Consider the following 26,683-nt stretch of genomic DNA (forward strand, 5'->3'; position numbering starts at 1 on the left):
ACCATATGAAATGCCAGAGATAAAACCAATTCAGGCACTTCCAATCCCACTCCAGGCCCCCAAATCTTTTTCATAATTTTCTGAGATTCTTCCACATGGAAATTTGCCTTGCCTGCGCTAGTCTAGGACAGACCATCGTTCGATCCCCTGGTATCCCACATGTTCCCCTAAGCCAGGAGTGAGTTCTGAGTGCAAAGCCAGGAGTAACCCCAGGTGTGACCCCAAAACAAAACAAAACAAACAAAACCAAAAAAGATAATTATTTGAAAAGTTCTCCACATCACAGGTTACTTAAGTCAAAAACATTTGTTTCTCAAATTATAATATAAATAATAAATTATTATAATATTATAAATTATAATACTTTCCCAAATTATAAATATTATAATATTATAAATTATATATAATAGTAGGAGAAAAATTGACAATGCCAAAAGTTGCTGAAACAAAGATGGAGGAACTTAACACAATTTGGAAGTAGGATCTGGGGCAATGGGGCAGAATTAGAAAGAATTTTCTAGATCACATAACCATTTGAGACACCTTTAAATTCCAATGTAACTTAGAAGTTGCACACATATAACTTCCATAACTTGCATAATTTCTGAAATCTGAGTTTTCATTCCCAAATTCCACACCTCTGTTTCATAGTGAAAGAGAGCTAATACTTATGAAGATAGAAAAGACATTAAGCGAGACAGGAGAGATAGCATGGAGGTAAGGCATTTGCCTTTCATGCAGAAGAACGGTAGTTCGCACCTGGCATCCCAAATGGTCCCCGTGCCTGCCAGGGGCGATTTCTGAGCATAGAGCCAGAAGTAACCCCTGAGTGCTGCCAGGTGTGACCCAAAAAACAAACAAACAAACAACAAAAAACAAAACAAAACAAAAAGACATTAAGCACTTATAGCTCAAGATTATTTGTGGTATAGAGTGTTTATAAAAAGGAAAGAGAACATGCCCAGTTTGGGAATTGGAGCAGTAGATCAGACAATAGTATGTTTGATTTGCATGCTGTCAACTATTGTTTGCTCCTTAATATCTCCTGTGGTTCCTGGAGCTCAGACAGGAGTGGACTCTAAACACTGCCAATGTGGTTCTCCTCCCCCCACACATACACAAATTCCCAATTTGGTTTTGGCCAGTAAGAACAATAAAGACAAAAATTGCTCTGTTTGTTTCCCTTTAAATAATCCTTTTTATTTTATTTCTTAAATTTTTTTGTTTTTTTTTTTTGTTTTTTCGGGCCACACCCATTCGATGCTCAGGGGTTATTCCTGGCTAAGCGCTCAGAAGTCGCCCCTGGCTTGGGGGGACCATATGGGACACCCGGGGATGAAACAGCGGTCCTGATCCTTGGCTAGCACTTGCAAGGCAGACACCTTACCTCTAGCGCCACCTCGCCGGCCCCTTATTTCTTAACATTTAACTGTTGGGCTGGAGCAGTGGCGCAAGCTGTCGGGTGTTTGCCTTGCATGTGTTAACCTAGGGCAGACTGCTTTTTGATCCCGTGACATTCAGCATGGTCCCCCAAGCCAGAAGTGATTTCTGAGCACATAGCCAGGAGTAACCCTGGAGCATCACCAGATGTGGCCCAGAAAAGAAAAAAAAGAAAGAAAGAAAATGTAACATAAACAATGTCTTTCAAAATTAGGTCTTTCATAATAAAAGCAAGAAGGCAAGGTGAAAAATAGCCACTAAATCATTCAAAAGACAAAAACTCAGATATTTAAAATACAATCGCTTATAAAAATTCACATCGATTTAGGTTAGCTTGAAAACATTTCCTTCAAGTGTTAAAATGTTCAGTTACTATTTTCTTATTCCTCTGTGATCCCTTTCTTCGGCAGAAAAATAAGTGACAAGCAGAACAACATAGTTATTAGAGGAAGGTGGAATAATCAGGACATCTGGAAATTGAATTAGGAGGTGACCTGTTAGCTGTCCAAATAAGACATGGGAACAGTCATATAAGAGCCCTCTAGTCAATCCAACAACCTCAGTCACAAATTGGCAACCCACCTTGAAGTGGATATCCACATTACCCACACTGGGAAAGAATGATCATGCACATGGTAATGAAGTTATTGCAGTAAAGCCAATATAAACACTGATATTTTATCTTCTGACAGCATATGAATGTGCAAGCATTAACTTATAGGAGAAAAGGGGCTAATTTTAGATTTGTTCCTAGCCCTCTCCATGTGAATGGTGTCGCTGTGAGCCCAGCAATGAAGTTCACTGTGTTGTAGCAGACTGCGCAGTTCCTGAGTGTGTCAACCCAGTCTATGAACCAGAACAATGTTGTCCTGTCTGCAAAAATGGTAAGACTGCAATGCATTAGCTTTCAAAGAGGTACAAAATACAGTATTTCACCAATTCATACACTTTGCTGCAATAGCCCTGTTAGATCTGCCTGTGGTTTTTCAAAATGGGTAAAGATGATTTATGTCTTTTATTCCACCTTTAAGTGAAAATAAACCTGCAGTGGGTGAATAACAAAGCTTTCCATCTGGGGAATTAGAGCTCTTATAAGCTGACTTTGTTATGATCCCTTTATTTATTGTTGATTTATAAGGAGGATATCAAAAAGAACATAATATCATTTTTTGTAGAGATGGAATCTTACTCTTGTGGAGGCTATAAAGATCTTCACCCTGTAGAGACTATAAAGTTGCTCACCCCATATCCTAGTGAATCATCAGATAGGGATGAGGACAGGGGTAGGTGCTAGGCATTCTGCTTTGCATAAATATAAGACTTTAGGATTAAATTTATAAAAGATTTAAAGTATTCGATTATTAATGGCTTAATTTCACAATGTTCATGTGAAAAAAAAGCTTGAGCATTTAAAGCTTTCATTTTAGGATTTTATTCAGTAGAAACCTGCTCTCAATTATAATTACTATATAGAAAACCTAGATTGATAAACAAATAGATTTCCTTAGAGTCCCTTATAGAATGGACAGAAAAAAGTGAATATCATATGTAAATCACCCCCAAACCAGGATGAGACTGCAAGAGAGAATAGTGTAAGGCAGTACATCAAAGTCTTTATCATTCTCTTCTAAGAAATCATGGTTATGTACTACCAAAAATTAAAGCTCTCTTCTAGCATCAGCACATACTTGAAAAACTGGTTCAGCTTTTAATTAAGCGGAGCGTATTCTAATATTAAATTTAAATGCCTTCCTATCAATTAATAGTTCTCATATTCATCTACTAGAGTTTTGTCTGATTTTGGCACTACGTTAGCTCACCTACTAATATTTTCCTTTATGGTTATAAATAATAGTGAGTATACCAGTTTATTAAAGTCAAACAAAAGCAGTGGCTCAAGTTTCTTTTATAATAAAATTTATACCAACCAGAGGACTCATGAAAAACTATTGAGACATTTTTTTTCTAGGCTCAGTTTTTCCTGTATCTAATCATACCCGGATTCTTTCTTCTTATATCTCACATCAAACTGTGTTTTGAGTGATGCTATTTCTGATTTAGAAGAGAAAATGAATATCCTCTGTAACTCTATACTATATAATATATAAAGGGAGAATCTTTAAGATAATATAATTTACATGATTTTAATGCATTGAAATCTATATAGGAAAATCAATATCATTAAGTACTTGAAAATCCAGGACTATAAAGATAAACTGAAAGAATTAGCAGAAATTGTCCTGAAAAAGTGAAAGCTTAGGAGAGGTCTATCATAAAGTTTATAAGTAGTGAGTCTAATGTGGAAGATAAACTTGTTATTTTTTATTTTCTCCAAAAACAGAAGTAAAAATAATCAAATACCAAGTGAATTTTTAAAAATAGGGTAGGTACACTTGGACTAAGTATTGTTTCTCCTAGAAATGGCTGTCTTAAGAGGTCCTGGATGGGGCCATAGCAGGGCATTTTCCTTGCACAAGAACAACGAAGGTTTAATTTCTGACATCCTATATCCCCTAAGCAGAACCAGGAGTAATTTTTAGTGCATAGCCAGAAGTATCACCAAAACAAGCAAACAAAAATTTTAATAAAAATTGCCAAATTTTATTCTGAGTGAGTAATACTCAGAAAACCCACCCAGTCAACAAAATAGAATTCTAGAATACTGGGTCATATACAGATTAAATTCATGCATCTACCATATTGCTCTATGAAGCCCCAAAACAAATTAGAATATATTCAAGGTCAATGTTTACCTTTTATTTTAAATCAGTCACTCTAAACTATTTCTGTTTAATTTGATACTACTCGTGATTATCCCATTTATCTCTCACTTGCGAGTCAAAATTTGTCTTCTTATAAAACCCTACATAATGAATGAATTATAACTATTAAATTTATTATTTTACTGGTTAATAAAGTCCCAGATGAATAAGGTTTATTGCATATACTTTCTGAAATTCTACTCATGAAGAACTACTCATAAAGACTACTTTATTTATTTATTTATTTATTTATTTATATTCCTCTTTGTCAGTTCCAAATCAACAGCATTCTTTTTTCTAAAAGAGACCTGTATTCAATTTATTAGAAATGATGTTGGTTTTAATATAACATTTGACATGTTATCTTTTTATTAGCAAATTCTACTCATTACTTGTGCCTATAAAGTGTAAGTCATTGAAAGAAAAGCATCTCATGAACTTATAAAGACTTCTTTGACCACTGATGGCAATTGTATTTTACTGAGAGGACATACTGAAACCTAGATCTTGATTGTTCCATTGTAAACAATCAAGTGACTCTGCTGTAAAAGAGTCTGGGTAAGGCTTGGGAATAAATACATTTTATGATAATAAAATGAGAACAAAATCTTAACTTTGTAAAATATAATACTACTTTGTAAATCTATATAGGATAAATTTGCCCATTCTAGTGTAAATTATTTTTAAATTATGCTATTATTTTCTGATTAAAAAGATTAAATCTATTATATTCATTCTATGCATAGGAAATAAATTTTACTCTGTAAAAAGAGTTTTATTTTCTACATTTTCTTGAATTTTTATAAATGGTCGATTTTTTTTCAGTTTGCATAAATGTGGATTATCTTGGCTGTCAGATCCTTTCTTTTTGCATACTAAGATTGATTTTTCTGCCTTCCTGAGTTATAACTTACCAAGAAAGGAGGCATTAAAAATATAAAATAGAGTTGAAAGCAATAGAATTTGCCATAACTAACCTTGAAACACAATATTTTGTTAATATTAAAACAATTGTTCAAATGTTGTTAAAGAAAACACAAAAAATGAAGTACACAATTATACATATAGTTACTCAGGAAAAATAATAGTTTAACCAAAAAATTTAATAGGAATTTCTTTTTTTAATAAGAATTTCTTAAAAGATATTTTGAAGTGCAGGGTAATCTGCTCCAGGAATCAATGACAGTCTCTTTTCCTTCTCTAAATTAAAATACTAAGAACTTAAAGACATACTTATAACTATTTTTCCTAATAATGTATAAAGAAAAACTATTTAAAATTTTCTAATCTCAGTGAGTCTATCAAACAAGATTTCTAATTGTTAGTTTTGTGATAGGCTTCAGCTCTAAGCTGCATTCATTCTGTAAGATGCTCTTTTTGAGGAAAAAAAGCATTCAAGAGAGATGTAAATGACTGGGTAAAATATAAATATATAAATATGATAAATTTTCTATTTGTGAGAGGGATATGGAATTAAATAGGGATATAATATTTTTATTGTAAGAATTTATTCAAAAGACAAAATTGATTAACATAATGAGGTAAACTAACATAACATAATATAGTGACATAACATAACATATAATATAATTGATATAATAATAATACATGTAAGTCAAAGAAAGTTTCTGATTGAAAACACAACTTTTTTCCATAATGGCTTACATATCTTTCACAGTAGTATTTTAGATACATACTAACATTGAATCAGGGGAATACCCATCATCAACTATGTCCTCCCCCCATTCCAGTTCCCTTTCTACAACCCATATACCCCACCATCACCCCCCGGGCTGCTAGAGTAGGTAGACCCCTCTTTGTCTGGCTTACTATTAGTAGTCACATATCTGTTTGGTCCTGGAACCCTCCCTTGTTTCCCCCTCTATTTAAGAGGCAGAACTAGAAAAATCGAGGTATGTGGTTTTGTTTGAAGGAAAGAAAAGTAATAGAATGGGGTACAAAATAAGAGGAAAAAAAAAAGAAGTCAAAAGTCAAATACACTGAAAATGGGCAGAGTCCCTCTAGAGGCTTCCAACCTCAGTTTGAGAGAGGACGTGAAAAAGGTAATTGAGATACCACAATAATACAGAAAAAAAATATCGAATTAAATAACCGGTGAGCACTACAGCAGTAAAGACAGGCACCACACAATAGTCTCGGTTCTGAAATCAAATCATGCTCGAGTGCAAAAAGAAAGAGAAAGACAAGACAAAATAAAATAAAATAATATTGGAGACATCAACCGTAGTCTCCACACCAAAATAAAGACGTCAAAAAAATCGATCAATAGATAAATAAACATGTGGAATAATGATTGTTTTGTGCTTTTTTTTCCCTCCTTTTCTTTATCCCCCTGCATGGGCACAGTAACTATTGGGGATATTGTAGAGGGAGTTCCCTTGACCTAGGAGATACAGGGTTTCTCCACCCCTGAAGTATATTGTCATGGGATTAACTCTAGACTCCTTGCATGATCATTTACTCTCCCCTTGCTGCTTTCGTGGTGTGTGGAAGACTTCTGCTTTGTCTTCGATGGTAAAATCAGACTTCTGTTTCTAGAGATCTTGGTGGTGTGCAACTCAGGGAATGGAGTTTATAAAGTCTTTCTTTGTAGTTCTAGCAGTTATGCTTCTTCAGTGTCATTTTAATCCATCTTATGTAGTTGGTGTCCTTGGTCGTTATGTTGCTCCTAGATTGGAGCCTGGGATAAAGTCTTTCGTTATGTTTCCGGAAGACCCGTTCAGTTGAGGTTGTCTCAGTCTATTTTTAAAGGTACCATTAAGCATTTTTTGTTTATTTTTAGGAACTAGAAATACATATGACTTATTAAAAGCTATAACGTTTATCTTTTTATTTTCTCAAAATTGTGTTACACCTCAAAATTGTTTTACTTCAATCTATGTTAGACTCCTAGCAATCCCCTGTAAATTAACAGTTTTTTAATTTTATTATATTTTTAAATATAATTTTTATTTTAATCATAATGGCTTACATATCATTGACAATAATATTTTAGGTACATATTAACATAAAATCAGGAGAATTCCCATCACCAAATTGTCCTCCCTCCACTCTGTTCTGTCCTACCTCCCATATCCCTTCCCTCACCCCCCGGGGCTGCTAGAATAAGTGGTCCCCATTGTGCCTAGCTTACTACTTAGTGGTCTTACACCTGTTTGGTCTTGGTACCTCCCTTATCCCCCCCCCAATTAGGAGGCGGGACTAGATAGTTCAAGTTATGTGGTTTTGTTTGAAGAAGAGAAAAGTAATAACCTGGGGAAAAAAAAGAAAAAAAAATCAAATACTCTGGAAATGGGCGGAGTCCTTCTAGAGGCTTTCATCCTTGGTTTGAGAGATGAAGGGGAAAAAGAAGATGAAACACTACAAACACTACAAAGAAAAACACATAAAGAACTGTCAAAAAAAATATCCAGTGAGCATTCCAAAAAAAAAAGGGGGGGGATAAGCACCACATAAAAGCCATGGTCTTGAGGTAAAAAATGTGGCAGAGCACATAAAGAAAGAAAAGAAAAGAAGAAAATAAATAAATATAAACGGAGACATCACTTTAATAGCCAAACCACAACAAAGAAATCAACAGAACATAGATAAATAAATAAATAATAATAATGAAAATAAAACAAATTGTTTTGTGCTTTTTTATATTTTCATATAAGAATAAATGTGTTTGGGGCCGGAGAGATAGCATGGAGGTAAGGCGTTTGCCTTTCATGCAGGAGGTCATCGGTTTGAATCCCGGCGTCCCATATGGTCCCCCGTGCCTGCCAGGAGCAATTTCTGAGCCTGGAGCCAGGAATAACCCCTGAGCACTGCCAGGTGTGACCCAAAAACCACAAAAAAAAAAAAAAGAATAAATGTGTTTAAAAGAAATATTCTAGTTTGGCAAGCCAAGTGTATATTTCAGGGGATTTTTCTGAGCTTTATTCACAGGGTCATTTATTCTTTTTTTAAATATTTTTATTTAAGCACCATGATTACAAACATGTTTGTAGTTGGGCTTCATCATATAAAGTACACCCTTTCAATAGTGCAACCTTCCCACTATCTTGCTCCTCTCCTACCCACTGCCTGACTTTGAACAGGCATTCTATTTCTCTCACTCCTACCATTGTCAGCATACTTTTTGGTATAGTTATTTCCCTAACTGAACCCACCAATCTTTGTGGTAAGCTTCATATCTTTAGCTATCCTTCCAGCCCTCATATCTATTGTCTGTGAGTACGATTACTGTATTGTCTTTTGTCTTTTTATTTTTCTTAAATCCTACAAATGAATGAGACAATGCTGTGTGTGTGTCTCTCTCTCCCTCTGATGCATTTCACTCAACATAATAGTTTTTATGTCCATCCAAGTATAGGAAAATTTTATGATTTCATTTCTTCAGATATTTTGAAACTAAATATGTATGCACTAGCAACATACTTAATCATTAGACCAAATAACTAACTGTATTTTTCTCTTACATTTTATCAGTTGATATATCACTGGGATATATATTTAGTCATTTTATTTGTGGTCCTTCAGGAAATTCTATCTTATAATAAAAATTTTCACAAGTAAAATAAGGAGTTTTTATATGTTTGAACCTAAGCTGAAGTTGTCACAAGCCTTGTTTAAATATTTAATTTCATATTCTTTATTTAATTGAGTTTAATACTGATATAATAAAGCAGGAAATAGATTAGCCAAAATGGCATATGCAAGTGAAGAAAACAAAGCTTTAGACAATTCCATAAAAGAGGAAATGTTAGAAGATCTAATACCCTCTAAATAGAATTAAGAGAACATGTGACACATAGAATTGTCAATATCACTGATATATAAAAGGATAGTTAAAAAACAAGAAAATAGAGTATAGGGAAAAGAGGGAATAGAAGATACAGAAAATTCCTGGGGGGGGGGGGAAATATCTAATTTGGGGGTTGTGCTTCACCATAGGAGAGATTGAGAAGATCAAAATTATAACAATGATATGGCAACTAATAATAATGTGTGATGTGTGATACTGCCAATTTGCAAATATATTTAAAAAATTGAAACTGTTAGAACAACTATTACAATTGTAACTTTCTTTTTTTTTTTTTTTTTTTTTTTTTTGGTTTTTGGGCCACACCCGTTTGACGCTCAGGGGTTACTCCTGGCTATGTGCTCAGAAATCGCCCCTGGCTTGGGGGGACCATATGGGACGCCGGGGGATCGAACCGCGGTCCTTCCTTGGCTAGCGCTTGCAAGGCAGTCACCTTACCTCCAGCGCCACCTACCCGGCCCAATTGTAACTTTCTAACAGAATTTTCTTATAGCCTAGTCAATAGTTCTACCACATACTTTTCTACTACAACAGTTCTACCACTATCCCAGGTAAATGCATTAAATATTCCATAGCATTTTATTTTCTTACAAATATTTTGAATTGTGTTTTGGGGGAGACTCTAAGTTCAGAGATCTCTCCTGCCAGAGTTTAGGGGTCCTATGTGATCCAAGGATCCAACCCAGGTTGGCCGCATGCAAGACAAGTGCCTAATTTTTTAAATCAGTTTAAAGTTAAATATGTTACTGTGAATATATTCTGCTGACACTGTTTACTGCTGAAAAATACCATACAATAAACATGGACGTGGGCGAGAAAGATTTTATTAGCCTGGTATAAAACCAACCTGGCAGGACCCGAGCTGTGATGCTAGAGGTAAGGCGTCTGCCTCGCAAGTGCTAGACTAGGACTGACAGAGGTTCGAACCCCCAGCATCCCATATGGTCCCCCAAACAAGGAGTGATTTCTGAGTGCATAGCCAGAGTAACCCCTGAACACCAAAGGGTGTGACCAAAACAAAAAAAATAAAAAATAAACAAAACAAAAACCAACCCGAGTTTAATCCCTGATGCCTTTTATGGACCCTGAGCAACACCAGGAGTGATCATTGAACAAAGAGCCAGAATTAAGTTCTTAGCAATGTTGGTGGAAATCCAAAAATAAAACCCAGAAAATAAAATACATAAACATGGACCATAAACATATGTAAGCCTCCCATATATAACATTCTGTATATAATGTAGTCATACATATAACCTATATTTATTTTACACATTTAATTGGTATTTATTTAAAAGAACTACTTTGAATTGATTTTCAATTTAAAATGCACATTTTTTTTCTTTTTTCTTTTTTTGGTTTTTGGGCCACACCTGGCGGTGCTCAGGGGTTACTCCTGGCTGTCTGCTCAGAAATAGCTCCTGGCAGGCACGGGGGACCATATGGGACACCGGGATTCGAACCAACCACCTTTGGTCCTGGATCAGCTGCTTGCAAGGCAAACGCCACTGAAAATGCACATTATTTCTATATTCAAAATAAAAGTTGCCTACATACATATTATAACATAAATAATAAGTTAACATTTACTTTAAGAAAGTAAACTTAAGAAGGTATAGGGATAAAAAATATTTAATTCGTTTAGGACATGAAATATTTATAGATAATAACAATGAATAATATTTATATTATATTTATATTTATATTATATTATATTATATTTATAGATAATAACATGAATAGGCAATATCCAAAATACAATAAAATATATTATTCAATATCAGTGATAACAAATTAGATTATTTTTATTTGGCAAGTAGGACACAGCCAGCAATGCTCAGTTTACTTCTAGATCAGTACTTAGGGATGAATTACTCCTGGTGATTATAAGGAGACCATATGTAGTGCCAGTGTCAGAGATCCAATGAGGGTAAGTCAAGCTCTCATAGAGAGCCTGCCTATCTTGCATGTGTTCTGGCCACTTGATTCAAACCCCAGGAATTCCTAACGCCACACACACACACACACACACACACACACACACACACACACACACACACACACACAATATGTAGAAGTAGAGAAATATGATTTTATTTCAGGCATCTTTTTGAGTGGGGGGGGGAGGATAGGGCCACATCCAGCTGTACTCAGAAACTACTCCTGGCTTTGTACTTAAGAGTAACTCTCAGGGCCGGAGAGGTGGCGCTAGAGGTAAGGTGTCTGTCTGCCTTACAAGTACTAGCCAAGGAAGGACTGCGGTTCGATCCTCCGGCGTCCCATCTGGTCACCCCAAGCCAGGGGCGATTTCTGAGTGCTTAGCCAGGAGTAACCCCTGAGCATCAAACGGGTGTGGCCCAAAAAACAAAAAACAAACAAACAAAAAAAAGAGTAACTCTCATTAATTGGATTCACAATCTTGAAGAGGTCATTTTTTAAAACTGATCATATCTAGAGAGCAGATAGGGTGCTTGACCCCCGTGCTGCCATCCAGAGTTAGGTCTTCAGTACCACATTTGGTTCCCTGAGCAACACCAAGATTAAGTGCTGAGCACTGGCAGGTGTGACCACTCCAATAAAAATAAAACAAAATAAGCAAAAATATTTATGAAGCAAAAAACAGGAATAAAACTATAATAGGGAAATGAAAAGCTGGAGAGAAGAGTATCATCTTGTACAAATTCACAGCTTTCACATTTAAAACTGTAAGTAACAAGTAACAATAAATTTTAAATGGACAAAATTTTAAAATTTATCAAATGAAATAATGAGAGTGTCTAAAACACAAACATTTTCAAATCATTTTTACAAAAGACAAATAAAAGATAAGTGGAAATTTGATATTTTCCTTAAATATTAGCTGGTAAAGTTGCAGCTATGTGATGTAAATATTTTTGCTAAGTTCACAGCATGAAAATTTAAACATTAAGAAATACTTTTGTAGGAGTTGGAAAATTCACCTACCATTTACTAATATGTTAAAATAATACTAAAATAATATAGAAAGATATAGTAGTTCTATAAAATGTAATATTATATCATAAATAACCAAATGAATAGAAGTAAATATATTAAAATTGCATATAAGTTCTATAATTTAGTATATTATTAAGGTACTATTTATATATTTAAATAAAAGTCTATCATGCTACAAACATAAATGTTAATAACTTTAGATAGCATTCCCACTTCATCAACCATTGTATTTTTTTTTAATTTTTTATTTGTAATTATGAGAACAAGGATGCAAAGAAAGAGGACAAGGTAAAGTTACAGTGGAAGGACAATACATAACATAATTCTCAGAAGTCCCCTTGCTGATATCCCAACTTTGAAATTTCATCCAAAGAACATTAAGATTGTAACACACTATAATATTTCTTAACAGCACACAAGGCAATCTAAAGCCATAAAACTTACATAACTCCTTAAACATTACAGGCATAGCATTTTTTTTTACATTTCCATATTCATGCATATTAGCTTAAGTTGACCTCAAATCTTAACTGGGTTCTTTTTAAGGATTAGAGTCAAAGGAGCACAGCAAAAATGGTGTTAGAGTGGCAATTGTTGTTTGCATAGGCCCACCAAAATATGAGGGACATGGAAAGAAATAACCTTGGCCTAAATACAAAAAGACCCGACCCCTGAAGGTTCCTGGCACAGGACCAACTCTAGGCTCCAGGCAAGCTAGATCGTCCAATTCAAGACATTGTCTGTAGTGCCAACACACTTATATTTTTCACACAGTCTCTGTTGTTGGTATCAAGCTTCTGTATTTAAGATCCTGGAATCTGTATATCCAACATTGAAGTCAGGATGTGGAGCGTCCTCTGGTTTCACCTTACAATCAAAGGGCAATGCAGGGAGCCCTGTCCTGTAAGCAAATCGTTGTTGTTGTTAAGTCTTCTCAGTGTTAATGGAAGTCTCTTTTGAGCAGGACAATGTCTGAGCAGTGTAGAGTCTTCCTTGGTAGAGGATTGCTTCCAGGTGATGCTATAGACCAGCCTGGATGTTTTGTGGATGGCTTCCCTGGTTCAGGGGAATGCCCTTTCTTCTGAGGTCTGTGCCAGGTCGTTATGTCAATGTTCAGGGTGTAAGGTCCCTTTGCACTATAAGATTAGTCTGTACCAATCTCTATTAGATAGGATCTTATTTATATGTATAGTATTTTCCCATTTTAATGTGCCTATGCAAAAAAGGAGCAATGCCACGTGGTGTTCTTGGCCCATAAGGGGGTGATAAGAACAATTATGGTTCAATCATAAACATTAATCTGGGGGACTCTTTCTCTAAGATTCCTTGTTAAACAGCTCAAAAAGAGAAGAAGAAAAGCGGTTAGAATCGTCACTATATAAGACAACATTTAGTAAGAATTATAGCTGTCAGAGAAAAAAAACCAAAATATTCTAAAGAAATACGTGTCCATTTTATGTATCTTGAAACAGTTTGGGGTTGTTACACACAATGCACGGCTTTGGTCTGTGATAACGCTTGTACACTACTGATTAAAAAGAGTAATGTAGATTAGAGATGTTTGGGGGGGATAGAGAGTAAAGGAATAAAAAAGAGCTTTGTAGGGATGTGGGAAAGGGCACGATACATAATAAAGATTCTGGATACGTAAAAAGTAACATAACAGTAGGAATACACTTAATATATGAAGTACGCACGGGGGCGCTAGCCCCCCGCGCGGTTCTGCAGTTTTGGGATGCAAAGGGCGGGATTTCTCCCCCGCCTCCCCCCAGGGCCCGATTAACCAGGCGTGGCCCTGAAGACCCACCAGGTTTGGGGGGATCTTGGCCCCCTGGACTAGGAGTTCAGCCCAGGGGACCTGTGGCTAGCTGTCCTGCCCAGAGCCCCCCACATACCAGTCAAACACCCAGAAATCCTGGCATGTGGAGTGGTCTGAGCCCAGCCGTGCCTCTGCAGTTTTGGGATGCAAAGGGCGGGATTTCTCCCCCGCCTCCCCCCAGGGCCCGATTAACCAGGCGTGGCCCTGAAGACCCACCAGGTTTGGGGGGATCTTGGCCCCCTGGACTAGGAGTTCAGCCCAGGGGACCCAACCATTGTATTTTTAAAGTCAGTGAAAAGCTTAAATCTAAAATATAAAAAAGTACATCTTTAAGAATAGAAGTATTAAATACGTTGACACTTTAATAATGAAAGCACTACTTAAGATAGAGATTTTTATTTTATTTTATTTTGGTTTTTGGGTCACACCAGCAGCACTCAAGGGTTACTCCTGGCTCTACACTCAGAAATCGCTCCTGGCAGGTTCGAGGGGTGGGGGGGGGGGGACCATATGGGATACCAGGATTCCAACCACCGTCCTTCTGTATGCAAGGCAAACCTTGCCCTGCCTCCATGCTATCTCTCCAGCCCCAATATAGGGATTTTTAACATCAAAGTAAATAACATTTTTAAGAAAAATAGAAAGGCAAATCAGGTCACACGTATATCATGAGTTCAAATAAGATAAATCAAAATTTTATAAAAGTGAAACACACAACTTGTCGGAGCTAATATTACTATGTACTTTCTACAACACAATAAGTATGGAGACTTTTGGTCAGCATGACTGCTTTTGCAAAATTATCAATAGGAAATAATCAAGTTTAATATTTATGAAAAATTTGTATAGAGGTGGGGCATCTGCCTTGAGTGCACTAACCTAGGACGGACTGCAGTTCGATCCCCCAGTGTCCCGTATGGTCCCTCAAAGCCAGGAGCGATTTCTGAGTGCATAGCCAGGAGTGACTCCCTGAGCATCACCAGATGTGCCCCAAAAAACAAAAAAAAAATTTTTTTTTGTATAGAGGTGTATATTACACTGTTGCTTATAAAAGCAAAATCTTGGAAAGCCTGACAGTTAGCAATGAAACCTAAAACTAACAATTAGCCTGAAAGTAACAATACAGAATGAACTAGGATGTCCTCCACAAACTTAGAGTATCTTATTTGACAGTAGGTCAGATAACATATTTTTGTTAAAAAAAAAAATAGTAAAAGTTTAGAAAAAGTACTTCACAAATTTAATGAGTCTAGTCTATATTTTTCCACAACTAGCATGTATTCTACAACTAGCATCTTCGTGGTTTTAAACTACTTTTTAAAAAAATATCAAAGAATGTCTTGAGTTCAGAGAAACAGTACAAGAGTAAAGATACTGTCTTGCATGTGGCTGTCCATGGTGACTACTGTGGTTCAATCTAGGCACGACTGTCAGGAGTAATCTCTAAGTAACTACAGGTGTGGGCCCAAACTCCTTGTCTCTTAAAAACATTACTTTAAAGTAAGAAATATCTTGATCAATATATGTAAAAACATATAAGTTTTATAATATAATATTTAAATAATGGTATGCCACTTACTAAAATTATATTGATTTTTTTAATAATTTGTATTCCTTGATTAGTCAAATAATAATTCTACCACTTAACTTTCAACTGCTTTAACTATGAAGGTTCTTTATATAAACTTTTGGGAAGAAATGGAAGCTCAATTTATGAAGCTATTAGGGGACAATTGTTGAACAGTTCATTTGAGCCTGTCCATTTACATTCTCATGAAGTTATTTTGCATAATCAGCCTTTTATGTCTTAAAATTGGGTGCAAATATTTCACCTTAATATAATCTGTTCTCACTTCCTCTAATAATATTAGTAACAAGTTGAAACACAGACATAAACACACTGGAGGTGAAAAAAATTCTGGCAATTATACATATCTATTTGCTACAGAGCTCAGAGTCCTTGAAATAGTTTAAGATGAAAGCACTTCCTATGAAAGATAGTTTCAAAGTCTGTATTTTATTGACTTCATATCAGAAGGTCAGAATTATCATATCTGTATAAAGTAAGTGTCAAAACAGGATAATTATAAGTAGTTATTTTAATGAACCACAAACAATTATTTCCTATTGCATTCATAGGCTTCCTCCAAAATAGGAAAGGAAATATTTAGTAATCTTAAATCAATGGTATTCCTTATTAATTCATTATCAAATTATATTTCAAAAATATGATTTTACAATGTTGATACAATGAAAATTAAGTCCACTTTTGTTTTCGGCTAATTACAGCTTTTCTTTAATTATTATGTATCTCAAAAGCCATAGGAATGAAGACTAACATAGAAAAATGTAAAACTTTGTTCTGTGAGTCCCTGCAACATATGGAAAATACTTCATGACATTTTTCTCTGTATATTTATTTGGAATATAGAGTTTAGTCCTCCCATAAAGTATAACTTTTTCATTTAAAATGGATAATCTCAGACGGCATATTCTCTTTGGAGTGTTCACATTCAGAGCTCCATCACAAAAGCACTGGAGAGACAGGAAGAGAAATAATATTTAATGCAAATATATTGAATCTTTTGTTCCTGAACATGTCTATAACCTCAGAGATGATCTGGTTGAAAAATAGTTGCAAGGCAGGGTGTTGAATATACCTTCCAGAGCCATCAATACATAACTATTCTCGACTCTTCTTTATTATTCTTGAACTTCTCTTAAGTAAAGATTTCTAAGATTGTGGAAAGAAATCTCCAATAAAGAACCTTTGACTATAGAGGATGAAAGAAAAAGGCAGATGGGTCCACTAACAATTTCCTTATAATGAGGATTTATTTTAAGAGTAATAAAGTGGGCCGGGAAGATGGCGCTAGAGGTAAGGTGTCTGCCTTGCAAGCACTACCATAGGACAGACCGCGGTTCGATCCCCTGGTGTCCCATATGATCCCCCCAAACCAGGAGAGATTTCTGAGCTCATAGCCAGGAATAAACCCTGAGTATTAAACGGGTGTTCCCCCCCCCCCCAAAAAAAAAAAGAAGAATAAAGTGAAGTGGTACCAACTGGGATCCAAATTATTAAGTGTTGCCAAGATTCCTGAACTCATAGAAATTATCCTTTTATTTAGACTCAAGCCATTGATCATAGGATAGTCTCCCTAATTGTGGAACCCTGCTGCTCCTTCTTAAGATAGTAGTATATGGTCCCTAATTATCCCTAGTGTCTTTCTAATGTAGCATATGCATGGACATAAATCTCATGACACCCAGACACAATGGCCATAACTGGTTGCTAACTTGAAGGCACAAGATATAGCAGCCTCATTTCACCTCTAACCTTCTTTCTGCTTATTCAAAAGTTTGGGTGAAAATGAGCTGGACAGACCTCCAAGATATTGTTCTCTCCTTTTCTGGAAGTTTTAGAGGTCTGAGGAAACTGCTTTGATCATCTTTCCTGAGGCACCAATCTCTAGATTCTCTTTTATATAGATAATACCAAACACTCGTGTCTTTCTATGTGCACCATCATTGGTAAAAAAAAAAAAGTGTCCATAACTCTGAATGCTCCTGAAAAGATTTTAACCCTTCATTAATTACCAGACATGCCTTCACTCTCACCATCTGATTGTCTAACTAACTAGTGACAGTTAGACTCATTTTCTTTCTGTTTCTCTAAGACCCTACCATCTGCTTTAGATCACCAAGCAGAGTTCCTTCTTATCTGCTTCATTCTAATCCCCCACTTCCTACTTCTGGTCCTACATATTTTTGCACTTCATCATACCTACTAACACCTCAGAGATATAAATTTTAATTAGTTTCTTTCTACCTCTCCTTACAAAAGCATGAAACACTTTGTTTTGCTCATTATACTATAACATAATAGGACCATAATAGTTTCTGAAATAAATGTTCATGCTGTGCCTTGTGGACAAGTTGGCATTAAATAAGAAATTGTTATTTTAAATCTCATCAGGAAAATATTTACCTTCCATTTCATAGGGAAGAGCTTTCATAGAAAGCTTCTAGGATGAAATAAGGGAGGCACCAAGACCAAGACTACTAAGTAGTAGGCTAGGTACAGAGGGGACCACATATTCTCACAGCCCCGGGGGTGAGGTAGGAGGATATGGGAGGTAGGACGAACACGGAGGTGTAAGGAGGACAAATCGGTGATGGGAACCCCCTGATTTTATGTAAATATGTACCTATAATATTATTATCAACAATATGTAAGCCACTACGATCAAAATAAAAATTATATTAAAATAAAGATATTAAAAATATAAATTAATAATAAAATAAATAATAAATAATTATTTAAGGAAAAAAAGAAAAAAGAAAGCATCTAGGATGAACTGTGCAATAAGAAAGAAGGGTTGTTAGATAAGTTATTTTCTAATTACAATTTGCCTTCACTTTCTAGAAAGATTAGTCTACACATATTTTAATATGGCAAAGGAAGATAACATGGAGAAACAGCCTGATTTTCAGGTGACAGAAACAGGTCCAGCTAAGTACTTTACTGCTTTCTTTCTTGCCAAAAATGCCTAAAGCTTCTATTTATGAAGAACTGACTGCACATAATCTATGGGTAACTTTTTGAATGCAAGTATTATAATACTTCACCCAATATTATACCTCAAGTCATGTTTTAGCTAACCAAATAGGGATTGAATTATTAAAATATCAAGCAAGCCCAGAAACTTGACAGAGAATACATGCTTTATCAGTATTTAATAGAATTCATAGAATGTTATGTGAAGAGATGAAACCAACTCAGAACATGAGAATTAGTATCAGGATGGAATGAGAAATGTTGATGGCAGAGGAATCATATTTAACTCTAGATATCAAATTAGATTATGGGATAGAAAATCAGGAATATGGCAGAAAACTGGGACAAAAGCTACTGGCAAATTATTAACTCTTCTGCCACAAAGTGACTGGGAAACTCTCCAAGGACTCTCATGACTGAAACAGGAAGCCCTTGCAGTAAGAATGGCTGTTATTTAAATGTAGCTTTGCACTGCATCAAATCAATCTATCAGAATTGTTAAATCTCCTTTGAAACAAATTTATGGTTGGATGCCCCTCAATTGAGAAAAAGGAAATGGGAAGTTCTTGCATACATACTTATTTTGCTTATACGAGCTTCATTTGCACGAGGTGATGCACAGAGCAGCCATAAAGGTTGCTGCTTGTCAGCATAGATAACCAGTGAACCCTCGGTCGTCCCTTTCACCAGTCACTTTATAGTCCTGCAGAAAGGTCCATAAAGTAACACACCTGACTGCTGGAAAGCTAAGCTCAGTTAGTTCTCAACGTCATTGAATAACAAAGTAGTTGGCAGTGTGAGGTTCAAATCTTAAAAGCTTATCTCCCTCCAACTTTCTGTCTTGGGATCTAAAACAGAAGGAAGACACAGAGCACAAGAGACTAAAAACACATTGTTAAGACATGGGGTTTTCGATGTCAGCTTGTTTCTTTCTCGTGTCTGCTTCTATTTCATTTGTTGATTTCTTAAAGAATAAAGACAAGTGAGCATGCAAAGCAAAATAGGGTAAAGATGCAGTGGAAAACAAGCCAGATGCCTTTAAGTCTGTGGTGAAAATTTTAATTAGATTCTGTTTTTAACATCCAGAAAATGCAATAATCAGGTCCCTGAGCTCAGTAATTAGCCCCCTATGTCATATCATCTGAGATGAACAGAATTGTTCAACCCATCGAAATTATGCCTCCTGCAGCAGGCTGGCATGCAAATACACACACACACACACACACACACACACACACACACACACATCACCACCACCACCACCCAAACTTATTTTTACTTTTTCCAAGCACACAATTTCTTTCATTTAAATTTTTTTATAATTTCATAAGTAAACATTTCATAAGTAATACCATTAAATGTCATACATTTTATTTCTTACTGATGCTAGTTCAATTACTCTATTATCTAATGCTTATTAGATGGTTAACTTATTAAACATAGGGCTTTTTGTTTAAATATGAGGAAAACAAATCCTGGAAACAGAAAGACAGAAGGAAAATTCTAGACAAGAGAATGTGAAAAAAACCTGGAATCAGTTTCTAATGATGAGTCAAGTTGAATTTTAAGACACTGTGAACAGATAAACTTGATGATGGCAAATACTGAGAAAAAGCATTGTTCCTTTTGGCTGTTCTTCTCAATGACTGATCTAATAATGAAAATCTATCAGATCATTTATTAAACCTTTTATTTGTTGTAGGTGCTCTAAAAATGCTAGCTTTGTTTATCCTTATAAAATACAATAAACAAAACAATTATGATCACTAATAATTGCAGAGAAAACTGAGTCTACAATTAATATACTGACCTTAGAGATTTTCAGCTAGATTCACCTGTTCTGACAAGTCAGTAGTTTTCACATAAAACACCTCAGAGTCTAGCTTCAAGCTCGCCATAGCAACCAGGGAATTAGTTGTAAGTACAAATTTCTGAACACTTCCTAAATCTACTGAGTTGGAAATTTATGTGATTCTGATGTTCATAATATGAGAATTCCACAATACTTCACAGATGCCTATAAAATAAGCCAGTTTTAATCTTAAGAATATATATTTATAAAACTTTTGCATGAACTGTGTCATCTGTGTATGAAAATTTGTGAAATTTGGGTTAAACTTGGGTTAAAGACTATGTCTTTGTCAAAAATGTAAGATAAACAAATGGAGAATTGAAGGAGTTGAAAATCACTCACAGAAGTAGTGATACCTAACTTAAGAACTACAGATAAGTTAGTATTCTGTTATTGTCCTATTATTTCTGTTGAGTGTGTGCAGGGAAGGGAAATGGTCACCTCAAATCACATATTTGGGTAGAGAGGGTGCTTTCATGCTGCCAACTGGGATACAATCCCTAAGGTCCTCCAAGTCCCTCCCAGAATGATGCCTGAGTGCAGAGCCAAGAGTAGTCTTTGAACAATGCTGAATGTAGCCCTAAAATAAAACAAAGCAAAAATCCAAACCAATCATTTTTATTTTTTAATTTTGATATAGTATATTTTATGAATATATGATTTTAATAAATATATTTATGGTTACAAAATTGTTTATAATTGAGTTTCAGTCATGCAATGTACATATTCTTAACCAGTGTACATTTCCTGTCATCAGTGTCCCCAGGATCATTGCCTGCCTGCATCTGCAACAGGTATTTTACTTCTTTCCTATTTCTCCCACCCACCACCTGGTATTAAAAATATTTTTGGTTTTAAAGATATTATGGAAGACAAGGGTACTTACTTGCCTTCCATGCAGCCAATCCCAATTTGATCCCTAAAATCACATGTGGTCACCAAAGATGACAAATGTCCCCTGAACTACAAACCACTATCTACTTTAATTATTTTTTATCAGAATTTCCTCCATATTTATAATATGTATTTAGTCCTATAAGTCTGACTCATCAGTCCCAGTCTTGTTAGCTTTCTTGTCCTGGCTTTCCACTAGTTCAGACACCATTGGGATGGTAATTATCTCAGCTTTTATACCATTCTGAACAGACTGTTTGGGAACATATCTGGTGTTGCTCAGAGTTATTTCTGACTCTGTATTCAGAGATCATTCCTGGCAGATGCAGACATACCATATGGGATACTGGATATCAAACCTAGGTTGTTGCATGCAAGACAAATGCCCTTCATCTCTTTGACCCAACCCAAGGTCTTTTTTACTCATTAAATCTTATAGGACTAAATACATATTATAAATATGGGGAGACAATGGTAAGTGACTTTGCAAGATTTAATGAGTAAAAAGACCTTAGGTTGGGTCAAAGAGATGAAGTTGTTGCCTTGCATGCAACAACCTAGGTTTGATATCCAGCAAAGTCACTTTCCATTGACCTAAGAATGAAAACTGTAGGTTCCTCAGGGCCTAGAACATATGTACCTAGGAAATATTAAGGAGATTATATTAATCTGACAGACTGACTATATTTCTTAATTAAAAAACCACAACCTGTAATACACCACCTCGTTACCTGCTCTCCCCCAAATGTAAGGTAGTCTTTTGCACCACTTTGGTCCTTTAAAAACTTCGCTAACTCATTTTACTTCTTTTTTTTTTTCTTTTCTTAAATTTATTTATTTATTTTTTTAAATGTTGGTCCTACATATACATTTGCGAGCACATACATTTTTATTTATTTCTTTTTTTTTTTTATCATTTTTGGGTATGTGACCTGTGTCTGTTATCCCCTCTGTCCAGCCCCAACTACACCGACAATATAATGTGGCACCACTTCCCCCTGCAAAGACACACTAAATAAAGGGGAAATCTTACATATAAAAAAAAAGAGCTCTTATCTACTAGAGATGGGAACTCATAGTTGTTTACAATACAGGGATATCTCCTACCTTGAAAATATGTCATGTGGAATCAACTTAGACCTCAGGTGATTAGATACCATTCATCCAGCCTTGAACCCTGGATCCCAGACATAGAATTGGCACAGCTCTTCACATCAGCTGCAGGAAACAAACTTCATCTGAGACAGCCTTAATACTGCGGGGTCAACAACAAGGGCCAGCCCTAACATGATATCCTGACATTGAGGAAAATGTGAACAACTTGACCTGAGAGCAGATTAGCATACCTTACCAGCTAACGACAAGACAAAACCAGAAGACTCGGCACCCTTTGGTAGGTCCAAAAGCCAAGATCGTGACTTACAGATGACTGGCTACTAGAACCACGACCAGACAGTATACATCTTGGGACCAATAAAAAAGCCCTAATTTAGGGTTTGAACTATGACTTGTACAATAATCATGATCCCCAGTCCCAAAGGTCTGACAGAGACAACTGCAACAGAATGGGGCTTCTGGAAGCACAAAGAAAGACGCTATCCTAGGTGCCATCCTAGGTTCAGTGCAAAGATCAAGATCACCAACCACAGAAGATGGATTAAAATGACACTGAGGTAACAGAACCTCTGGAACCACAAAGACTGACTTCATCATAAGTCCCACCTCAGGATCTGTGCAGATACTGAGACCTCTAAACACAGAGCTCTGATTGGATCACCCTGGACAGAGCAGTAGTCTTCCACACACCAAAAAAAAAAAAAAACACCACCGGGAGAATAAATGATCCTGAGCAAAGTCTAGAGCTGATCCCATGACAGTATTCTCCAAGGACGGAGAAACCCCTTATTTCTTAGGCCAAGTGAATTCCTTTTCGAATGACCCCAATATTTACTGTGCCAGGGCAGGAGGGGAAAAAAACAAAAATACAAAAAGCACAAAACCTTGGTTATTATATATATATATACATATATATTTTTTTACCTTCATTTATTATTGTTATTATTTTTATTTACCTATCTATTTTGGTCGATTTCTCTGTTTGGGTGTGATTATTGAAATCGTTGTCCCCAAATATACTTATTTTTTTTCTCTTCTTTTCTCTTTTTTCGTTATGTGCTATGCCATGTTTCTTATTTCAAGACCATGGCGTGTTTTTGGTTTGTTTGTTTTTGTTTCTTTCTTTTTTTTTTTTTCCGTCTATTTTTTTGTGGTGCTTATCGATATAGCTGGAGTCCTCACTGGATAATTGACACTTTTTTTTTTTTTGGTACTGGTGGAGTGTTTCACCTTCTTTTTCTCCTTCATCTCCCAAATCGATGATGAGAGCCTCTAGAAGGATTCCACCCATTTTTGGAGTATTAGACTCTTACCCCAGTTTATATATCTTCTCTTTTTCCGGCAAAACCATGCAACTTGAACTAGCTAGTCCTGCCTACAGTTAGAGGGGGAGATAAAGGAGGCATCAAGACCAAACAGGTGCAAGACTACTAGGTAGTGGGTTGGATACAGAGGGGACCACATATTCTAGCCGCCCTGGGGGTGAGGGAAGAGGAAATGGGAGGGTAGGACAAAAACGGAGGTGTAGGGAGGACAATTTGGTGATGGGAATCCCCCCTGATTTTATGTAAATATGTACCTAAAATGTTATTGTCAACAATATGTAAGACACTATGATCAAAATAAAAATTATATTAAAAAAAACACAATTATTAAAAGCTAAATTCAGATAATTTTTATTTTATTTATTTTTGTGGAGGCCACACCCAGTGACACTTAGGGATTATTCCTGATTATGTGCTCAGAAATTGCTTCTGGCTTGGGGACCATATGGGATGCCCGGGGATTGAATTGTGGTACATCCTAGATTAGTGCTTGCAAAGCAAATGCTCTACAGCTTGCACCAACACTCAGAAACCTCTAATAATTTTTAAAAAGCAAAGAAGGCATAGTGATGATGGGGGCCAGAGAGATTGCAGTGTTAGGGCGTTTAACTTGCATGCAGCCAACCCAGAACTGATGGTGGTTCGAATCCCGGCATCCCATATGGTTCCCTGAGCCAAATTGCCAGAAGCAATTTCTTAGTGCAGAGCCAGGAGTAACCCCTGAGCAATAACAGGTGTGACCCAAAAGCAAAAACAAAAAAAAAAAAAAAACAAAAACAAAAAAAGAAGGCATAGTGATGAAAGTAAAGGAAGGTAAACAACAATGACTGCTAATTAATCAAGTTTTTCTTTACTAATATACTGTGAAGAAGAAAATATTTTTGAGTTTGTTCTACTAACTTAGTTTTAACAACGACTACTATAAGTAAATCGCATTTAGGAGTATTTTTAAATTTTAAAGAATTCTTTTTAGGTCCAATTGACATCAAACCAGCTCTATACATTTTTAAAATAAAATATTTGATGTTGTGGGCAGGAGTGGTGCTGCAGCAATAGTGTGTTTACCTTGCATTTGCTAACCTAGGGCAGACCGTGGTTCTATCCCCCTGCAACTCATATGGTCCCACAAGCCAGGAACGATCTCTGAGCACATAGTCAGGAATAACTGAGCATCACCGGGTGTGACCCCAAAAACAAAAAACAAAAATGTTGATGTTGTGGTATATGTATAACTGTAAAATAATTTCTATGTTAATGTTCATAATTTTGTTCATTTTCAAAACATTCTTCATATCTATTATAATTATTTCCTGCCCACCTTATTCAAGGAAACCTCTCTCTAAGTTCTGCCATTATACATATGTTTACATTTTTTTGCACTATTTCAAAATAGAATTTTTTAGAACTTACTTTGCATGGTCTGAATTCTTTCATTCAGCATTATTATTACAAAAGTTAGCCCTGTACAGCATCTAAAAAATTTACATTTGATTGATAAATGATACTCCTATGTGTCACAGTATAATTTATTCATTCACATTTGTTGCACTTTCGAGTTGTTTTTAGTTTTTTTTTTGGTTTTTTTTTTGGTTTTTTTTTGGTTTTTGGGCCACACCCGTTTGACGCTCAGGGGTTACTCCTGGCTATGTGCTCAGAAATCGCCCCTGGCTTGGGGGGACCATATGGGACGCCGGGGGATCAAACCGCGGTCCGTTCCTTGGTAGCACTTACAAGGCAGACACCTTATCTCCAGCGCCACCTTCCCGGCCCCTGTTTTTAGTTTTTGACTTTTGCAAACAGTTATAAATATTCCTACACAAATATTTTTTAAAATGTGTACTTTGTTTTCAATTGTGAAAACACCTAAAATAAATATGTGAGATTATATAGTAGCTTAATGCTAAATGACTTCTAAGTAGCTATACTACTTCAAAATCCAATGAAAATATGTATAAAAGTGAAGGACACTCTACACTCTGGGCAATTTTTGTGTGAAACAATATTACAGTGGATTGGGCATTGTCTTAAAGGCAGCCATCTTGGTTTTGATTCCCAGCATCCCATATAGTCACCCAAGCACCACTAATCCCTAAGCATTGCCAAGTGTGAGCCTCCAAATCAGAAATATAAAAATAATTTTAGATACCCTATAAAAACCTTATTATGGTATAAAATTTTATCTCCCTAATGGTTTTTAATATTGAGCACCTTTTCAACTATGAATTTTACATTTCAATTAATGATTTATTTTGATTTATTTGGTGAATTTTATGCAAAAATTTTATCTTAGTATTAAAAAAAACTAACCACTTTGTTGAAGATTATTTTTCCCAAATGAATTGCATCTGTGCCTTTTTAATATATTATTTTTCTAAATTTACCTTTACATATTTTATTTTTGATTGTTCACTTTTTAATTTTATTCACTTATTTACAATATTGATAATGGCAGTGTTTCATGCGGAAAAAAAAAGCATTCCAAGACCACATTCTCTACAAGAGTGTCAGCTATCCCAGTGTATTCCCATCTCTATACAGTATATTTCCAATGTACTCTCTGCTCCAACAGTGATACACTTCTTATTACAGTTCAGTTCTCAGGTTTTGTTATATTTTAGCATTTATTTTTACTCTACTATTTTCCACTATAACAGAGATTATTCTCTGTGCTTTCCTATGACTAACTTCATTCATCATGATGCTCTCCAAATTTATTCATTATAGACTCAGTTAAATTGCAAGATTTCACCTTTTCTAATAATGGTGTAGTATTCCATTATAAAAATGTACTGAAGATTCTTTATCCAGTCATTTGTTCTTGAAGTTTATTTTCCAGTCATTTGTCCTATGTTTTTCAAATTTTGGCAATTGTAAATAGTGTTGAAACGAACATAGGAATACAACTATCTTTTCAAAAGAGAGTGGACTTTTGTGATAAATGTCAAGATTGGAATTAATGGATCATATATAAAATAAATCCTAGATTTTTGAAAGATATCCAACAGTGAGGACTAGTCAGCATTCTGCAGTAGATGAGAATTCCTTTTTAACCACATCCTTGCCAGTGTTTCTTTTTCAAATGTGTGAAGTGTAACAATATCATGTATTTGACC

General features: G+C 35.6%; 1 protein-coding gene across 2 annotated transcripts in view; it reads left to right on the plus strand.

Moving 5' to 3' along the window:
• Window positions 1–26,683, plus strand: part of VWC2L (von Willebrand factor C domain containing 2 like) — a 331,484-nt gene that overhangs the window by 28,852 nt on the left and 275,949 nt on the right. For both annotated transcript variants that reach the window (XM_049784207.1, XM_049784199.1), the window contains exon 3: window positions 2,195–2,324. In XM_049784207.1, the coding sequence (XP_049640164.1) occupies window positions 2,195–2,324 (130 nt within the window). The remainder of the gene's footprint in view (window positions 1–2,194; window positions 2,325–26,683) is intronic.

The sequence above is a fragment of the Suncus etruscus genome, chromosome 1 (assembly GCF_024139225.1).
Source record: "Suncus etruscus isolate mSunEtr1 chromosome 1, mSunEtr1.pri.cur, whole genome shotgun sequence".
NCBI lineage: Eukaryota > Metazoa > Chordata > Mammalia > Eulipotyphla > Soricidae > Suncus > Suncus etruscus.